Raw genomic sequence first — 20,079 nt, 5'->3', positions numbered from 1 at the left:
CAATTTCCTCTCAGTGGCGTCGCCTTTACAGAGGAAGTTTGTTGTTAAGTCAAGTCACCTTTATTTATATAGCGCTTTTTACAATAAAGAGTGTATCAAAGCAGCTTCACAGTAAGTGAAGTAAGGCAGATCAATAATATTGTTGAAAATGAAATGTCTCCAACTAAGCAAGCAAAAAGCCAAGGCAACAGTGGCAAAGAACCAAAACTCCATCAGGTGACAGAATGGAGAAAAAACCTTGGGAGAAACCAGGCTCAGTCGGGGGCCAGTTCTCCTCTGGCCAATGAACGAACAGTGTATGATTATGATTCAGGCAGCATTACAGGTCAGAAGTCAGACTGGATCAGAACATTCAGAATATTTATCCAGTTCGATCTGGTTGGAAGTCGGAGTCATTACGCCGGTAAGGAGACGAGTTTGTTGAGGATCAGTGCCGATGGCTGTCGTGTCGATGGGGCCGGCACTTCAGGGATGCGTTGTGGATGGGTCCAGGTGCAGGTCCACCATCTGATCTGGATACGGCCCGGATCTGGCTGACTTTAGTAAACCTCGGAATAAACAGAAAGACTAACATTAGCGTAGATGCCATTCTTCTTATGATGTAACGAGTACATCAGGTGTTATAGGAAGTGTCCCCGGTTCCGGCTGACCTAATCTATGCAGCCTAATAATTATTTAACTGATTTCTATATGAATGCCACGTAAAAGAGATGCGTTTTTAGTCTAGATTTAGACTGACAGAGTGTGTCTGCTTCTCGGACAATGTTAGGAAGACTGTTCCAAAGTTTTGGTGCTAAATAGGAGAAGGATCTTTGGACCTATGGAGATGGACTTTGTTTATTAAGCTTTCACAGCAACCACCCAGTAGAGCATTACAATAATCTAGCCTTGAGGTCATGAACTAACTGTTCAGCATTTTTCATTGAAAGCATTTAGATATATTTTTAAGATGGAAGAATGCGGTTTTACAGATGCTAGAAACGTGGCTTCAAATGAAAGATTGGTATCAAAGAGCACACCCAGGTTCCTAACCGACGACGAAGACTTGACAGAGCAGCCATCAAGTGTTAGACAGTATTCTGGGTTAATACGTGCAGAGGTTGCCCAATAATTAGAAACTCTGTTTTTTCAGAATTAAGTAGTAGGAAATTACTAGTCATCCAAATTTTTATATCAGCTATACATTCCGTTAATTTTGTGAATTGGTAAGTTTCGTCAGGGTGCGAAGAAGCTGAGTGTCATCAGCAAAACAGTGAAAACTATGATGACCTAATGATATCTCCCAAGCGTAGCATGTACAGGGTGAACAGCAACGGTCCTAGTACTGAGCCTTGTGGTACACCATACTGAACTTTTGATCAATATGACATCTCTGCATTTACTGCTACAAACTGATAACGGTCAGATAAGTTTGATTTGAACCATGCTAGTGCAATTCCACTAATGTTAACATAATTTTCAAGTCTATTCAAAAGAATGTTGTGGTCGATGGTATCAAATGCAGCACGAAGATCCAGTAACACTAATAGAGAGATACAACCACAATCGGATGATAAGAGCAAATAATTTGTTACTCTAATGAGAGCAGTCTCAGTACTATGGTACGGTCTAAATCTTGACTGGAAATCCTTGCAGATACCATTTCTTTCTAAAAAGGAACATAGTTGTGATTTTTTTATTATTAATTTTGACAGAAAAGGTAGATTCAAGATCGGCCTGTAATTGACTAATTCTCTAGGACCAAGTTGCGTTTTTTAAATAAGGTTTAATAATAGCCAGTAAAAGCCAGCTCTTTCAATAGCTTAGTCAGTAGGGTCTAACATACATGTTGTTGATTTAGATGATTTAACGAGTTTGGGCAATTCTTTCAATAGCAATGAATGAATAAAAATTTTCCTCTGGGAGACTACAATGCACTGTTTAATGCAATACTGTAGTAGACGGTTGGATAGTTATAATTTTCTCTCTAATATTATCAATCTTGTAAGTAAAGAAGTTCATAAAGTCATTACTACTGTGCAGTTTGGAAACGTCCGGTGTTGGAGCTTTATTTTTCGTTAATTTAGCCACTGTTTCGAATAAATACCTAGGGTTGTGTTTGTTTTCTTCTAAAAGTGTTGAAAAATAAGCAGATCTAGCTTTAAGGCCTGATTGTACGCAATCGTGCTTTCTCTCCACGAAATGTAAAAACTTCTAATTTTGTTTTCTTCCAGCTACGCTCCTTTTTTCTGGCTGTTCTCTTTAGGGCCCGAGTGTGCTCATTGTACCACGGTATTGGACTATTTCCTTCAGTCATTTCTGTTGCAACATCAAGTTCTTCAAAGCTATCTGGGATGCTGACGAGATGAAACTGATCAGGAAGATTATTTATAAAGCAATCTTTAGTGGTAGAAGTGATAGTTCTACCATATTTATAACAGAGTCGGCTTTGTAACCTTGGCTAAATTAAGTATACATGAGATTAAATAATGAATTGAGATGTCATCGCTCTGCTGCAGAATTTCAATGGCATCAACTTTGATTCCATGTGACCTTAGATCTAAAGTATGATTACGACAAGGAGTAGGTCCTGACACATGTTGTCTAACTCCAATAGAGTTCAGAATGTCAGTAAATGCTAATCCCAATGCATCTTTCATTATCTACATGGATATTAAAATTACCGACAATTAGTAGCCTGGCTAACGTCAGACCTCTTCTCATTGAGACGTGGTCTGGGAACCACGTTAATTTTCTCGTATTTGAGGCGTGGTTTACGAATGCCCAGAGCCGTTTATTGGGCGCTACGAATGTCTATCAAATGCGCCTGTACTGTACTGTGCTCATAGCCAATCGTTTCAATTATACCAGATGACGTATGTAGAGCGACAGAAATTCGACAAGGAAGACGACGAAATAAACTTGCGTTCTAAACTACTTAGAACACGATCTAAGGCTGCATCGAAAGGTAACTTCGCGTCTGCTGCCATGTTGGATCCATAGATATAAAACTGCTTCGGTGTGTCGCATAGACGTCGTCATCGTCTTGCTGCTCCCTCCCCGTTCTGTGATTGGTCCCCTTGCTGAGGCGAAAATCTGGTCCATGGAATCCAGGCTGCCTAGCAGCGTGAATAAAATCGCGCTGCGCACAAGAAAGCATGGGGAAACCCAGGCTAGACAATTAGGACTTTATCTGCAGCCAGTACCAACTCTGATAGAATATCAGCTAATTCTTTGAAAAAGTCTGTATGGTGCCCTAGTGGCTTGTATACAGTAGCCAGCACAAATGTCAAATGGGATTTATCACTCACGGTAGATAACGTCACAGAAAGCACCATCACTTCAAAAGAATTATATTTGAAACTAGACTGAGTAATACTGAAGATATTGCTATAAAAATTACATCAATACCTTTTCTTTTTAAACGAGCCTCGTGTTGTCTATAGGTGTTGACTTTTTAATTAGCCCTCATTATAAAATGAAAATTATGAATTCATAGACAAATCTGCTGACGTGTTGCCCTGAAGGGATGCTATGAAATTGCAAGGCAGTTTCTGAATATCAAACCTGTTTTGTCCTGTTTTCCCACCACAATCAAAAGAGGAAATGGAGCACTTTGAATTCCTTTATATGCGGATTTCAGTAACAGATGATGTTATAAAATGGGGGAAACTATTTCCATCCAAATCACCTCTATTTTCAGAGGATCAATGGCTGGCATTGTGAAGACTATATCAAATAGAGTTGTTGAACAGACACACAATTTGCTATACTATATCTTCATACCTGTAATGAGTGACAATCAAGGATATTTTGTAGTGCTATTTAAAAATGTAATACATGACCAAAATGATTAAAGAAGTCAACATAAAACACATCAAAAACGAGTATACACATAACATCAAAAACAAGAGTTGTGTTTCCAACAAAAAGCATTGATCTAATTAAAACAATTAAAAATAGCTCATAAGAACCATTTTCAATGACTTTACAACGCAAAATAAATTTTATAAATGTAACACAAGCAAGTCTCTTGTGAGATGTGAGACAGTGACAGTTATGGACTTAATCACAATTGGCTGTAGTAACACAAAACGAAGCTAAAGATCCAAGACAGGCTTTAATAGTATCCACAGGTAAATCCACTGTAAAACTTTTCACTGTAAATTTACAGTAAAATACTGGCCGCTGGTTGCCAGCCACATTCTGTATTTTTACAGCACTAGTTCAGTAAACAGCATTTACAGTACTCCACTGTAATTACCAGATACAGTATATACCACATACTTCTACAATATTAAACTGTTGTCTACAGCAATAAATTGTATTTTTACAGGGAATACTGCTTTTATTATTACATAATTAAAATATTATACTTTAAAGTTTCATAAGAGTAGTCACACTAGGAAAAAGACAACATTTTCTGGGTTTTAAAACATTTATTTTGGTTTAAAGCGAAGATCAGAAAATTGCCTTCTGTGAACATGTTGGCAGATATTTTTTTTTTAAACATAAAATGCAATTTTAACTCTTAACAACAAACAGGTAACACTAAGCACTTAGTTAAAGGGATAGTTCACCCAAAAATTTAAATTAGCCCATGATTTACTCACCCTCAAGTCATCCTAGGTGTATATGACATTCTTCTTTCAGACGAATACAATCAGAGCAATATTAAAAATGTCCTGGCTCTTCCAAGCTTTATAATGGCAGTGAATTGCTGTTTCTGTTTTGAAGTCCATAAAAGTGCAAACAAAATCCTATTCAAAGTCTGCAAGTTTTCACAGAAGTGAGGAAACCTGCAGGCTTACAGTGCAAACATAGGCAAACAAACACAACCACAACACTGACAAGAAGACCTGACAATACTGAACTGAAACGAGGGAACTTAAATACACAGGTAAATTAAGCTAATTAAGGACACACCTGAACTTAATAACAAATTTACATAGTGTCCATGACGACAGATTAGACAGTGCAATACTAACACAAACAAAGGGAAACTGTGACACTTATGAGGAAATATAGGTAACATACAGAAACTGTCATCGGGGTTATTATAGTTAACTAAGACTTAAACCATTTTTAAAAATCAGCACTTGAATTTTTTGTGTGACATTTATCATTTTCATTTAGTTTAACTTAATGATCTAAAATAAATAAAACTAAAACAGCTTTGTCATAACAGTAAAAAAATTGCATTTTAAAGCTACAATATGTAAGATTTTTGTAATAAAATATCCAAAAATCACTTGCACAGTGTGATATATTTCCTGTACTTGTGTACTTACAATATCCCAAAAGTTCCCAAAGATTTTTAATTTCAGAGAACTTCCCATTTTAAATAATGACTCGTGCCAGTTCACTATATAGCCTTGACGTAATATCCGTGTTATCCCTGGTTTCCGCTCGTACTGCCATAGTAACCACGGCGACAGACGTGGACAACTGCGTTACGTCTAGCGGCACGCTCACACTGTTGTTGTTTCATTCAAACATTATGGACCATGACAAGCAGACTTTGGGACAAAAGGAGAACTAAACCGAGGATCAATATCAGCGTGGCGTTTTCGAGATGCCGAGAGCTCCACGTCCGCGACTAACTGACAGAGATGCCGCTCTTGCATGTACTTTATTAGACAGGTGAGCAAATGTACATAAAACTAATCAATGTTATATAGCTCAACATGATGAAATGTTAGAATATGATCAGTATGTTATTCTAATGTTGATCTAGCTTACTGCTATACTCATACAGACAAACTAACACATAACATTATAACTTTCAACACACTCAAATGCAGTTTAGTGTGATAGTGTAGAGAAAGTGAAACAGCGCTGCGTTACCTCACAAGTTTCATTCGTCTAATAAACCGACCTGTGTGAGTAGTAATTTAGCACTTTCGGGTAGTTCGGTAGAATGAAATGTCATTATTCCTTTATATCCGCGGGACTCGCGTGTGGCGCTGATATCTGTCTCTCATTAGCAATCGTGCCCTGCTTCATACCACAGTCATGTCAAAAACATAAATGTATTCACTCATCCATAAACATTATTAGATCCTTTGGCATGACGACAAGTTCCATTATTCCGCTTATGCGTCATCAACCTACGACCTTTGTTATTGTAATAGGATAGCGACCCCTTGCGGCGAAAAAAATTACATATTGTAGCTTTAAAATACATTAAAAAAAATCTTATATTACAAGAAAACTGTATACTCTATTTTGTATACAGTGTATACTTTTGTATACAGTGTATACAGTGTACTGTATACTGTACTGTAAACTTTTACTGTAATTTTCATCAAATTATAATGAATTTTATTCACCAAAAATCTTGGTGAGCAAAAGAGACTTTCAAAAACAATATATAAATGTCACAAATTAGTGGGAAGTGTAGAAGCCCTTGCATTGAATGACTTCACTAGTTTCTCACACTACTCTGGTGTGATCTTGGTCCACTCTATTTAGTCTCTTCCAAAGTTCAGTAACTGTGATGGGTTTCTTAGCCTTAACTTTGTCACCAAGGATTTTCCAGAGATTTTCTATTAGGTTTGGTCACTCTGGGCTGGCCATTTCATTAAATCAATGTTCTTAGCTTCAATTAACTGCTTTACCTGTTTTGCAGTGTAACAGGGAGCATTGTTTTGCATAAAAATTGCGGGCTGATTGGGAGATGGTCGCAGGGAAGGAACCACATGTGCAATGCATTTGCATTCACCCTGCCATGTAGGTGTACAAAAGGCCCAACAGCTGCTGCAGAAAACATACCCCAAACCATGACACTTCCTCATCCAACTTTCAATGGCTTCTTTGCGCACTTTGGGTTCAGTCTTTCCCAAGTTTGATGCCGAACATAATGTTTCCCAAATTACACAAATGAATTAAACTTTGGACCAATTCTCCTTTGTCCACACAACATATTCCTCAGCAAAGGATAGCCAAGCATTTTGGACACTGCAGAGTGGGCTTTCAATCCGAATTCTATTAAATGGCGAGACACTGGATGCCGAGACAAATCCTTACCCTTTTCAGCACTGTATTGGCAAGCAATTCCAGCTGCAGTGTTGAACCGATTCTCCATTGAGAGTCTCCGCATAATCCTGTCCTCTCATGACCAGCCTTTTTGGGGGACTTGAATGAATTAGTGTCATTGTAAAGCTGCAATATTCTAGAAATCACAGATTTGGAATGACCAACTTCTCTTGCAGTGGCTGAAAGGCCTTCATCTGAATACCCTGCTGTCGCACCTTAGAGCGCCTCTTCATCTTGCAAAGTCAGTGAAAATGGGAAAGTTATTCTAACAGGAATGCTGCTAGTTAAATGGGGTTTGTCAGATAATTAAGGAAATTAGCACCATGTGCCAGATTAACACCAAGATGTGGGAGGTATCTGAAAGTGTTCTCCAATTTTGATCCGTTTTTTTTAAATGTCTCATTTAAGTTATTAATACTGTTCTTCAGAATGTATTTAACTTATGAAAAATGTTTTTGTTTTTTTAAACTGCCCTTTTACTCCTGTTAGGATTACTTCAAATAGGACTAAGCAGTGACCTTGGAATTTAGGAAATTGTAGGTTGTTCTCTAATTTTGATCTCCACTGTGTATCGTACCAACCATAAATTTACCAAAGCCCTATTTTACAGATAACAAAAGGTTGTAAATGCAACTGCAAGGTAGCAAATCACTGTGAAATCACTTGCTATGATTGGTTTGCGTATCATATCTCTTTCACTGCACAGAAATATGACAAGGAAAATGTGCAATCACAGATCCTTTTAAACCCACGGACTCCGTTACTGAGCAATTCTGCAACAAGCTTCATAGACTTCTTTTCAGCTGTATGCTCATTATAGACACAATAATGTGTTCAGCATGACTGCAGTTTCCCAGGATTTCTAGTGAGGTAATAGTTTCAGGGTACAGCCACGGTGACTGGCAACAGCTCCCGAGAGGACTGGGACTGCTGCACTCCGTCAGGGGCCAAACGAAGACTGACGCTTCCGTCGGCCGTTCCGGGATCAGCCCGGAAGTCTTTGTGCACTGGCCGGATGGCTACGATGAATTGTCTTTTGAAGGTCTCACTGAGAATGATGTAGAGAAGCGGGTTAATGCAACTGTTGGCGTAGCCCATGCTAATGGCGACGTTATAGGCGTAGAGGAAGGCGTAACTGGGCCGTTGCACGCTCAGGTGTGCCAGTTGCAAGATGTAATGAGGCGCCCAGCAAATAAAGAAAGCCAGGCATATGGCGACGGCCATCCGAGTGACCTTTCTGGTGCGCAAGCGAAGGCTGTGCTGGGGAAGTGGGGCGACTGTGGCCGCCATGTTCTGGAGGATCTTGAAAAAAACTACGCAAATGATCACCAATGGCAAAGCGAACGCCAGCACAAACTGGTAGAGAGTAAACCAGTAGGTGTCGGTAGCCGGATTAGGAAGGAGCAGAGCGCATCCCACTGAACCGTTTCGCAGAGGCATGAGGCCAGCGTACATCCATACCGGTGTGATGGACAGCAGCGAGAGGATCCACACCAGGCCAACGACCGCCACGGCCACGCATGGAGTGCGAATGTGGTTGAAGCGGATGGGATGAACTGTCGCCAAGTATCGGTCCAACGTCATGACTGTTAAAATGTAGGTGCTCACGATCTGGCTGTTGGAGTCCAGCGCTGTGATGACGGTACACATGGTGGCACCGAAACACCAGGAACCGTTTCCCACCAGCTGGTGGATGAGGAACGGCATGCCTAGGAGAAACAGAAGATCTGCGATGGATAGACTGAAGATGAAGATGTCAGGCACTGTCTGTTGCGCCCTGAACTTTGTCTTTTTCACAATGGTGTAGATGACAATGCAGTTGCCTATAATTCCGACAAAGCAGATGACACCATAAATGCTAGGCATGAGAACATTGTGATACTGTTCGTCAGTGTCTGCAAGAAACAAAAGAGAGATTTTAGTGCTTTTGGTTTTCAGCATCAAAGTGCATTTAAAATACATGCTTTTATTTGTAGCTATTTTTAATTTTAGTTTCAAAAGTTGTACACATAACCTTTTATTCAGCAATGCATTAAACTGACAGTAAAGACATTTATAATGTTACAAAATATTTCAATTTCTTCTGATCTTTTTTATTCATTAGAGAATCCCCCAAAAATTTGATCTGTAACATGCTGGAGCAAAGGAGGGAGAGACGTGGATCTAAATGCAGTAGTTTTTAATAAAAGGAACAAAACAACAAACTAAGCAAGGAAACCAGGACCGGAAGCAACCATTGCATGTACAACTTTACACAGAGGCAAACAAGCTTAACAAGATAACAAGTTAACAAGACACACCTGGGAAAGACAATCAAGGGGGAAAACTACAGAGGACTACACTCTGCACTCAAGACAGGAAGGAACACAAAAGTCCAAGGACAAACACGGAGAACAGCAGCACAACTGTTTTCAACATTGATAATAATCAGAAATGTTTATTGAGCACACTGTAAAAAAAAATTACATCCCCAAGTCAAAAATTTCTAGTGACTGGTCACATCTAATTTTCAATTAGTCTGACGTATTGTTTCTCATTGAGCCAATGTTAACAGACTATTGAAACAAGAATTGCACTTGGGCCAATTTAAAAATTTAGATGTGACCAGTCACTAGAAAATTTTGACTTTTTTTTTTGAATTTTTTTACAGTGCAGCAAATCATCATATCAGAATGATTTCTGAAGGATCATGTGAAACTGAAGACTGGAGTAATGATGCTGAAAATTCAGTTATTTCATTTTATAATGTATTCAAAAACAGTTATTTTAAATTGTAATAATATTTCCCAACATCACTGTTTTTTTTTTAACTGTAATTTTACAGTACAAAACTGTAATTTTCACGTGTCGTGTGCAATAGCATTCTAAATTCTACAATATTTCATGCCTGTGTATTAAATATATGTTGCAAGTAGCCATATAATAAGCAGAAAATTGTACAGTCAGCCAGTCATAATCACACAATAAGCATCTTTTCAGGGTTTGTACTGTGATAATGACTGAACATTATCCGTGCAATTAAGCCTGTCCCAGAAAGCATGGGACATTCATACAATGTTGAGTTTTGATCCAAACCATCATTTTGCCATTTCAATGTTAAACAGCCAAAGTGTGTTGGATCAGCATTGAAATTTTGATAAAAGCCGACAGCACACGTGGGTGGAGACAGTGACATTGAACAAACAGTGATTTTGTATTGATGAGCACAAGATCATGCAGGTTTGTATCTCTGAGTCTGCAGACCACTAGCGGGTGTTTGAATAAGGCATCCATTTTTCTATATTCTTAAAAAATGCATTTTGCTTTAGCAATGTTAATTAGGAATTTCCTGAATAAAGTTCTAACAGATTTCTTGAAGTGAAACATCTTGTGTTTATTTAGAAAGTGAATGACATGGCTATTTTGTGATATTTAAAGAGATTAAGATCTACATAATGTGAATCTACAGCTTTAAATGGATAGGTCACCCCAAAATGAAAATTCTGTAATTAACTCTCCCTTATGTTTTTCCATGTTTCTTTTTTCTGTTGAACACAAAAGAAGATATTTTAAAGAATGTTGGTAACCAGACAGCTGACGGCACCCATTGACATCCATAGTATTTTCTTTTTCTTTACCCTTCTATGGAAGTCAATGGCTACCGTCAACTGTCTGGTTGCCAATATTCTTTGAAATATCTTCTTTTGTGTTCAACAGAAGAAAGAAACTCTTACAGGTTTGGAACCACTTGAGGGTGGGTAAATGATGACAGAATTTTCATTTCAGGGTGAACTATCCCTTTAAAGACATTTTCATTGAAAAAACCTAAGCTCTTTTATTTTTCAAGATAAACTCGTTACTTGAATGCTACATTAAAAACCCGAGATAAACTCGGCTGGAAAAATTGGACACCCCTGCCATAGTGCTTTCTTTTGATATTGAGGCATTAATAGATTATAGACAAAAAGAGTAAATAAACATAATTTAATGATACTATAATCATCATAGCTATAATATTTTAAAGTGAATCAAATGTGTTTGGTATATTAACATTCTTGAATGTGACTGTATGACAACTGAATCGACTTGTTGTTCTTATATAACATTATGCTTTCTTTTTCGTCATTAAATGCGGGTGCAAATGTGATATTGAACTAACATCACTTCATAAGGTTGATTCAATGATATTATCATTGATTTTGTTTTGTTTTTGTTGTTGAAATCTCAACTTTGTTTCAACAGTAACTGAGGGTGCAAAAGTGATACTGAAGCAACATCACTTTGTAACGTTAATTCAGTGCAATTAACGTTGAGCCGTCAACATTGACTTAACATTGTTTCAATGATTGTTTGCTATCTGGGGTGAGTCATGAGCTACACACAAGCAGAGAACCAAAAATGTATCTAACAAAACATTACACATAAAAAAGTAAGAGACAAACTACTTTTGATGGTCTAACCTAATGAAGTCAAATAAATATTAGGTCTGACTTGAATAAAGCCTGTTAATTTGCCAAATGACACACATTTAGGTTGCTGGACAACATTTGGATAGCGTATTTACCTGCATTTAAATGTTGAGATGAATTAAACTCATCACTGGAATTGGGGGTCACGTTGAAATCCATCACAAACTTGATCATAAAATACAAATGCACAGATGTTATTATCAACACGCTGTCATAAGAGATGTGATTGTTTCAAAACATATTTGAACTGACATGAGAATAAATGCTTAACTTCCTGTTAAGAAATTAATTATTAGTAGTCTTTGTCACTAGAGAATATCTGTACAATTGTAGAGACTGTAGAGGCTAATTCAAGATAGTCTTACACACTTGAGTTTTTTGTAAACAGTCAAATCTGCACACCATGAACTCCAAACAGAGCAATTTATCTTATGGATTTGTCCAAAATAAATTATTTCAAATGTATTTACTAAATGTTATATAATCACTTTTTTATCCTGAGATTCATGAAATCAGATTTCTGTACTCTGTTAACACCCTTAATTTTGAACAGTAAGAAATAAGAACAATTGTCTTACATGGAATGGACAATGTCAACAAACAACAAACGAAAATATCTCAGGATAATATTTTAATAATTAATTTTAGCAACATAAAAGCAAATTAAGTCATTTTAGATACAACACATCTTTACAATATTTATCTCACACTGATTTATTTGGGGTTTTCTTTCACCCATTTATTTAAATGGTTCTTTGTGCATGAACATCATTTCTTTTTAACTATCATCATCAGAATAGGCTACCATAGTATTTACATTATACTCCAAGGTAGGGTAGAGTGGGGGAAAACGCCCCCCTGGGGTAAAACGCCCCCCACCTGTTTTTCCCAAAATAACGACTAAAAGTAGTCAAGATACATTTTTACTGTTGCTATGCACTACGTTGATAACGGGGATATACAAATCTCTATGGATAAGCTGACACCAGCGACACATTTGAAGAGAAGAGGATTACATGGTAAATGCTATAATTTTCAGATATTAGTAAATAAGTGTTTAAGAGAATATTGTTCTGCAGGATATCGCAGTGATGTATTATAGATGAATAGTGAAGTCTGTAGTTTGAGATCATATATTATTTATAAGGAATATAATTATATTTTAAAAATTAAACATTTTTTAAAAAACTCATAGCTTGTGGGGTAAAACGCCCCCTACGCTGAGGGGTAAAACGCCCCCCCCCTGGGGGCATAGTTTCTCTATCATAATTACTATAATAAAATATTTCTGTCTATCAAATCCTTTATTTTACACTTAATGCAGTATAACTAGGTGGTAAAATCAAAATATTTGAACAAAACATGAAAAAATTACCTCAAGTGAGCATTAACTAGCTAGCTTGCTAGCAAAGTTAGCTCACTGATGGAAGGTAGTTAAATTTGGCTATTTTGGACATTGCTGAAATAAATATTAATATATATACATGTTGATACATTACTTGCCTTTTACCTTTAGAGATTAAAAACTATTGTATGTTAATTTTGCTGTTGATCTATGAAGCAAACTGGTTGGTAAGAAAGGGGGCATTTTACCCCACCTTGGAGGGCGTTTTACCCCACCACTGGGGCAAAACGCCCCCTTTGTACAAAAATATTTTCAGTGAAAATACTAATTAATTATGAAGGCTGAGCAATTTTAATATTTGGTGAATAACTCCTGCCATAGTCACTCAAAACCGGTATGGCAATTCTAGTCACATTTATGTTTTGTTTCACTGTAATGTCACATTTTCCTTAAGGGGGGCGTTTTCCCCCACTCTACCCTACTTCAAAAACAACATGGAGCTATTATGAATATTATGAAATGTGTTATTGACATGCCTGTCCGCAAACACTTTGTGGTAATTTTTCTCAGTGTAAAACAATTACGCATCAAATTCGATCTCATTTGCATAAACCTACCTTAATCTGAGTATCTCCAGTGGTTAGCTTTTAATTTCTCTGAAACGCATGCCACTAGTTGACAGCTCCTCAAACGCGCTCTACACGACCCATTTCTGCTTCTGCATCGCCAATATGTCTCCAGTTACACACTTCACTGCTTCATTGTCCGATGAAGATGTGCCTCCTGTGATGTCAACGCTCTCATTCATTCCTGATACACAGGACATCTGAGAAAATGAGCCTTGCTGAAAAGGGGTTGTGTGTTGAGCTCGATGTAGCGTCTGATTTGCTGCCTGAAGCTGCTGACGTGAGGAACATCATCCATTTTTGAGCACTTTTTGTACAGAAACGGGAACCGGCACGCAAGGTTACAGCAAATAATCCCATTGATCAGCCTACGCGTGAAGCGCACATTTTAAAGCAGATAATCTATGCGAAAAGAAACTGCAATTAGGTTGTGTGATAGCATATTTTAATATTTTGAAAAAGTATTTGCCCAGCTAACAGGGAAAGTTGTCATAACTTTAACGTTCTTATCGGGTTTAACCGTTCAGAGAACATTCAGAAATAACATTTTCAATAACGAAAAGCATATTTTTGATATCTGGCTACTTAAAAGTATATTCCAATCAGAATGTCATATTAAAGTTTTGTTATTCGCTTTGGTACCTAATTGGTGTACATTTTCAAAACTCTTAAAATCTTGTAACACAGCTATTCTTTCAAAACCTGATCTCATGCTTTCATTCTTGTACATATTTTCATTATAATCATTATTTCAAACTCAAGATTATTGTAATATGTAATAAGAACATTTGGTTTAATCACCGAAACACAACGGTGTGATCTTCTTTCAGTTTAGTACTTTTAACAATCGATTCGTTTACTGCAATAGCGAACAATGCAAGATAGCTATGTTTCAAATCACAATTGCTGCTGAAATAATTACAGTAACACCGGCTACAGATGCCACATTAGAAAATACACTTACATGACCTAACCAGTAGCGCGGGAAGGGGGGTGCTGCGGGTGCTGCAGCCACCCTCGTCATAGCATCAGCACCCCCTGGTGGGGGGCTGTGGACTAACATAATTAAGTTGGCTTGAGAAAGCCAACTTACTGAAATAAACTTATTATTATTCTTCTGACCCAAATTTACAACTCTAACTCCTCCTAGAGCTTTAACTCTAAATACTCCAAACTCGGCTCAGACCTTCAGACTGTTCTGACTCGGTGTGCTATATCTTTTCTAACTGATCGGATCAAAATTACGATTAAACCTCGGGAAAATCCCATTGACTTTCATTGCAGAATGTTAATGACGTCACATATTTTCCAACCCAGCCCTCAGCCCCCCTCGCATGAGCTTCTAGCGCGCCTGGACCTAACTTACGTAACATCCATTATGTTGTTTGTAATAGTAACTAGTGTATTATATAAGGTGTGATGAAGTAGCCATGAGCTTCTGCTAGAACAGAGTTTGCTGGCAATGCAGTAAATGTTCTCACTGTGCCAGTTGACTGAATACTGTAGTAGACCTTTACAGATGAAGGGTGAGTTACAGTATGAGACAGTCTCTACCATAGTAATTCCTCTGTTTACAGTAGGCCTATCACATGGCAAACTCTCATGTAAAATGCTGTATTTGATGCCATCTGTCTCGCATGCATCTTTGATCAATCTGATGTTTCCTCTCCCTTGTATTCTATCCTGCTCTATGTTCACAAACTCTCTCTCACACACACACACACACACGTGTCTGCACACACTTTGAACATATGGTTATCATCTAAGATAGATCACTTATGTAAAAAGAAGTCATTAGATTTGGTAACCCATATCAGTAATTGCAAACAAGTTCTATAAACTGAATCAATATCTATAGAAATCAGCTTAAATCATCCTTAGTGATATTTTTTTGAATATTAATAATTATAATTATAATAATACACTATTTGATCCTGAAAGTTAATCCGAATAAGTGAAGATGATGCAGTTTCAGGCCATGTGGTAAAAAGCAATGTTCTAAACTTCTGAGCATCCACAACCAACACAACGTCAGGTAGGCTACTCTAGAATGTTTATTCTCTGTCATATTAAACCGCTCTTGATATTTTACCAGAAGATGGCGCAATGCCGCAGCCAATTGAGCATCATTGTAAAAGTGTGTAATGACACAACTCGTCCACTAGGGGCAGGCGGAAGCTGCACATGCTGTATCGAGGAGGAAACGGAAATAAACAGAAAAATACAGCAATTTTTCACCATTTCAAGTCGGGCGAGGTACAAGAGCTCAACCTCACCAACGATTAAAGACTAATTGGAGTGGATTCTAGGTTCATTACAACGAGAGAGCGAGTATTGGCCCTTACAGTTGTTTAAAAGAGTGAGTATATGAAACTTCAGTTTTTCTCTGACTGCCAGCGTCAGTTTTTTTTTTACGTTAACATGACCAAAGGCCATAAGGCCTGTGTGCTTTACTATACATTATCAATATTCGCTATTATTTATGGTTATGAAACCTTCGCTTTTATGCTTCTATACATTTTGACAAAAAGTCGAGAAAAGAAACTCAATCTCGTGTATTGTTTTAAAGTTGCTTTACGGGATTTATAAACTAGAACCTTCGGAACTGTTCTGAAATTATTGATGTTTCTTCTATTATCATTTAAACGATACATAGTTGAATAGTAATACTTTAGAAACTTGAACATAATAGACGGTGAAAGTGAGTTTTATATTGTGTTACTCTATGCATAATTGTAAACAATATTAAGCATAGCAGTTTTACAGTTAATATCTATTTTATTTGAATGTTGTAAACATTGTGTTATTCTATTATATGATGCTAAACGTTTCAATATGTATACAGTCAGACAACAATACGTAAGTGTCAAATGCTGGCCTGTTGATTTCCAATACTCTGCAAGATGTCAATATGATTCAAATGTACAATGACATGTATGCTTTAGATACATTCCATTTCCGGTGTCATTTACGCAATTTTCTCCGCTAGACATCTGATATCGTTAATACATAACAGCTGGTTTGCATAGCTGTGTTTACGTTTCGACTTATGTCTGCGCAATCCTTGATATTTGCTCACAGGTTTAAACGAATATTATTCTGTGCACGTTCAATAGCACTATGACGTTATCGAGCCTTGCGTTCTCCAACGCTGAGAAATTCCGAACGTTTATTGGTCGAACACTAGACGGAGCGAAGCCAATTGGGTGTTGACGTCGCTTCTAGGGCTTTGATTGGCCGAGTCCTCTTCGACGCGCTAATCTGATTGGACGGTCCGCTATGCTCGCGGTGCGTAATTGGCCGCTTGAGACGTCAAGCAGACGGGTTTCCTTCCTCTTTATGGGGAGCATTTGCTTTTTAATGCCAGTTGTATCGTGGGGCGCGGCCCATTGAACAATCTAGAACACTAGATCAACACTCTCCTATCGGCTTTTCTGAAAGAGTGTATTTTGTTTACAGGTTTCTCGCCGTGATCTTTATGTGAGGATCGCGACGGGAGGAGAGACGCGGGGCTGAGGCTGAGAGAGAGAGAGCGAGAGAGGCAGGTGGACATCCTTGTGTCTTCTTGGATCTGTGCTCATCATCGCTATTGAGATCTCATTGTCTGGTCCTCTGGTCCACAACAGGGATATAAACTGCACCAGGAGGCATTTTCCACTGCTTTATAACCACATAGGTGTCCGTCAGGCTGAATCATGGAGGCCATTGCCAAGTATGATTTCAAAGCAACTGCAGATGATGAGCTGAGTTTTAAACGTGGGGAAATATTGAAGGTAAGGCAAGATTATTTAATGTGTATTGTTGTTTATTAATATAAATCCACATGAGCGTGCAGTTTTATCTTGATCAGGATGTCTATAAGTATATTATTTCCTTACCTATTAATTAACTACTGAAACAACACATACACAGGTTATATTGGATCTGCGTTAATTGGTTTGTTAGTTATTGATTAGTTTTATTGTTTGGTCTTCTATTCGCATGCAAGGAAGTATTATTTGCCATTTAAATGAAGCAGAATAGATGTTTATGGTATTGTAAAAAAAGGCAGTGCTTTAAAAAATCAAGTAGAGATGCACCGATTAAGATTTTTTCATGGGCGATTTTTATTTAATAAAAAAATTTACAAGCAAATGGGCCAATTCCTTCATGGCTAACTTTTACTGTTACTTTGCTGTCATTACAGCTTGCGATCTTAACGTCCTGTTCACAGACTTTGTAATGTTTCCAAACGGATTACATTTTTGGAAATTTCCGGTGGATCTCTTATCTTATATATCTTATGTATATTTCAACAAATTATCTCCGTCAATATGTGCACATGTTTGTTTATATGTACTTATTTAGCAGATGCTTTTATCTTGAGAGACTTGGAAGGGGAAAAATGTAAGGAATTTTTCATGAATTAGTTGAAACTGAGTAGATATTTTAGAGCGTTTGTAGGACAAATGAACAAAGACCAAAAAGAGACATTTGTTGATTTCAGTGAGTAGTTCCTGTGCATTTCATGGTCATTATTTCCTTCCTTCTAATATCTCTTTCATGATATCAGCGTAGTGTCATCCATCAAAACGGCAGCTTCTCCGAATGACTGTTTACGCAAGCACATAATTTCTCTTTCCTCCTGCGTCTGAATGTTAATCTCAAGCGCAGCATCTGTTAATCCGGCCAGACCTCACAGATGTATGTCGCTGTCCAGCTTATGTAAAGCCGCGGTCTTTCGTTCACTCCCTAAGGAGAGTTCAAGCCGGCCCTCTTTGAGCTGGATTGCATCATGTCAGATGTGTGGAGGAAAGGGCTTGTACTCAAGTGCTCGAAGATTTAAACGCAATCATTCTAATCCTTCAGGTTAAATTTGGGGGCATCTTTCGTGCATCATGCACGCACGCATAAAGCCTCTCATAAGCACGTCAACCTCATCATTCCTTTGATCTGATTACCTGAGACTATCATCAGGTCTTTGTCTTTGCGATGGGACGGCAAAGAGTCACTAAATGAACCACGTGCTGGAGTGGTGAGGAAGAAAACGGATGACATCAGGAAGGATTATGACATTGGTCTGTTCTTCTGTGGGCTTTTTTTTCTCGACTTTTTCTCGACTCAGATTATGTTGTTGGATAATGCATGCAGAACAACAGGGTAGTAATGAGATGATTCAACAAGGAATCATGTATGTTCGCGTGTGTGTTTAAAATGATTACATGCAGAGATCTGACTTTATTTAGTCCCTTTTACACCTTATACGCAAATATGAGAACTATCTAAGCAAGCAGGCATTCCCCTAAAAATTCTCTGTACTCATCCTCCAATGTCATTCCAAACCTGTATGACTTGTACGTATTTCTTTTCTTCTGTGGAATACAAAAAAAATATTTAGAAGAGTGGTTTTATCCATTCAGTGGATGTCAATGGGGTCCAAAACAACATTGGACCCCATTGACATTCATTCTATGAACAAAAAAAAAGTCAGGCAGGTTTGGAATGATATGAGGTTGAGTAAATTATGAGATAATTTTCCTTTTTTGGCTGAACTGTCCATTTAGTTTCACATGTTGTGTTTTGAAATGCGTCAGGAAGAGTATTTCAGCGCACGTTAACATAAACTGTCTTCATTTCTGCTTATCATCAGTCACAATGAGGCAGCGTTGTCTGTAAAATAACTGAGTTTGCTCAATCTCATCAACAAACTGCAAGATATGTTTTCGGCCCTGTGTGTTAGAATGTTCTGGATCTATCTGACAAGTTTTACTGATTTGTTTAAAGGCTAGTTCACACTACCCTAACAACCATTGCAGTTTGGTGCAACATTGTGCACAAACATCAAGTAAGTGTCTTTACCATTGCAAACGTCGTGAGTCTAGCGTAGAGCACTGACTGGCTCCAAGTCTACCCACTTCCCACAATTCCTCTGTCTTTTTTGCAGTCTGATGGAAGGAAAAAGGGGAAATCACACATGGTCTCATGTAGATGTTCAGCGTTGTGTGTTCTATATAGTTCTGTGGAGTTGCTGTCCGTTATGAACACACTGTGTGCATTTTTGAGTGCTTTCTTTTTTTTTTTGCATCTGTGATTTGATGAGGAAGTGATTCTTCAGAGTGTGCAAAAAATACACCATAAGTCAGCAAGGGTGCTAAAATGTCCAGAGAGAGAGAGAGGTCTTCTTTATTGTCTGTCAGCATTTTATTTTATACTTGATTTACATTTTGAGATGAAAATGTGAGTGGTGTTTGCATATGAAAAAGTCACCCCCACAATGCAACAGGGTTCTTGGTGGTTGTCAAGGTGATGCTTTGCAGCTGCTAAGGTCTTCTGAGTGGGTTTTATAGCAATTGCTCTGTATAGCCTTAGAGATGATTTCTGTGTGTTTTAGCAAATTGGCTCCAACTTAAGTACACTGTTGATGGACATGTGCAGTTCACTTAAAGAACTTCTTGACTTCCTTATCTTTGAGCTCGTCAGCCTCTGATGTAGATGTGACGTCTAGTATAACATCGATATATCTGAAAACGGTGGTGATGTAGAAAACCCGCAGGTTATCTTTTGACCCTTATTACTGTACCCTGAATCGTCACAGACTGAGGTTTCAGTGGTGAACATTGTCAAGTCATATTGTCTTGGTTTCTTTTCTAATGAAACTAATGCA

General features: G+C 37.8%; 2 protein-coding genes across 2 annotated transcripts in view; one reads left to right on the top strand and one right to left on the bottom strand.

Moving 5' to 3' along the window:
* Positions 1-7,896: 7,896 nt before the first annotated feature.
* mchr1b (melanin-concentrating hormone receptor 1b) lies at positions 7,897-13,483 on the bottom strand (the record flags this gene model as incomplete). Its single annotated transcript, XM_084432043.1, is given in 4 exon segments — positions 7,897-8,912; positions 11,561-11,630; positions 13,428-13,453; positions 13,456-13,483. Coding segments are annotated over 4 exon segments (1,134 nt in total). The 5' UTR covers positions 13,478-13,483.
* Positions 13,484-15,596: 2,113 nt separating this feature from the next.
* grb2b (growth factor receptor-bound protein 2b) overlaps positions 15,597-20,079 on the top strand; it is a 44,139-nt gene continuing 39,656 nt past the window's right edge. The window contains exons 1-2 of the mRNA XM_084405130.1: positions 15,597-15,795; positions 16,896-17,209. Coding sequence (XP_084261256.1) covers positions 17,132-17,209 — 78 coding nt within the window. The 5' untranslated portion in view covers positions 15,597-15,795; positions 16,896-17,131. The remainder of the gene's footprint in view (positions 15,796-16,895; positions 17,210-20,079) is intronic.

The sequence above is a fragment of the Rutilus rutilus genome, assembly GCF_951802725.1.
Source record: "Rutilus rutilus genome assembly, chromosome: 1".
Lineage (NCBI taxonomy): Eukaryota > Metazoa > Chordata > Actinopteri > Cypriniformes > Leuciscidae > Rutilus > Rutilus rutilus.
Note: the sequence above shows the minus strand (reverse complement) of the source record. Positions and strands in the feature narration are given on the sequence as shown.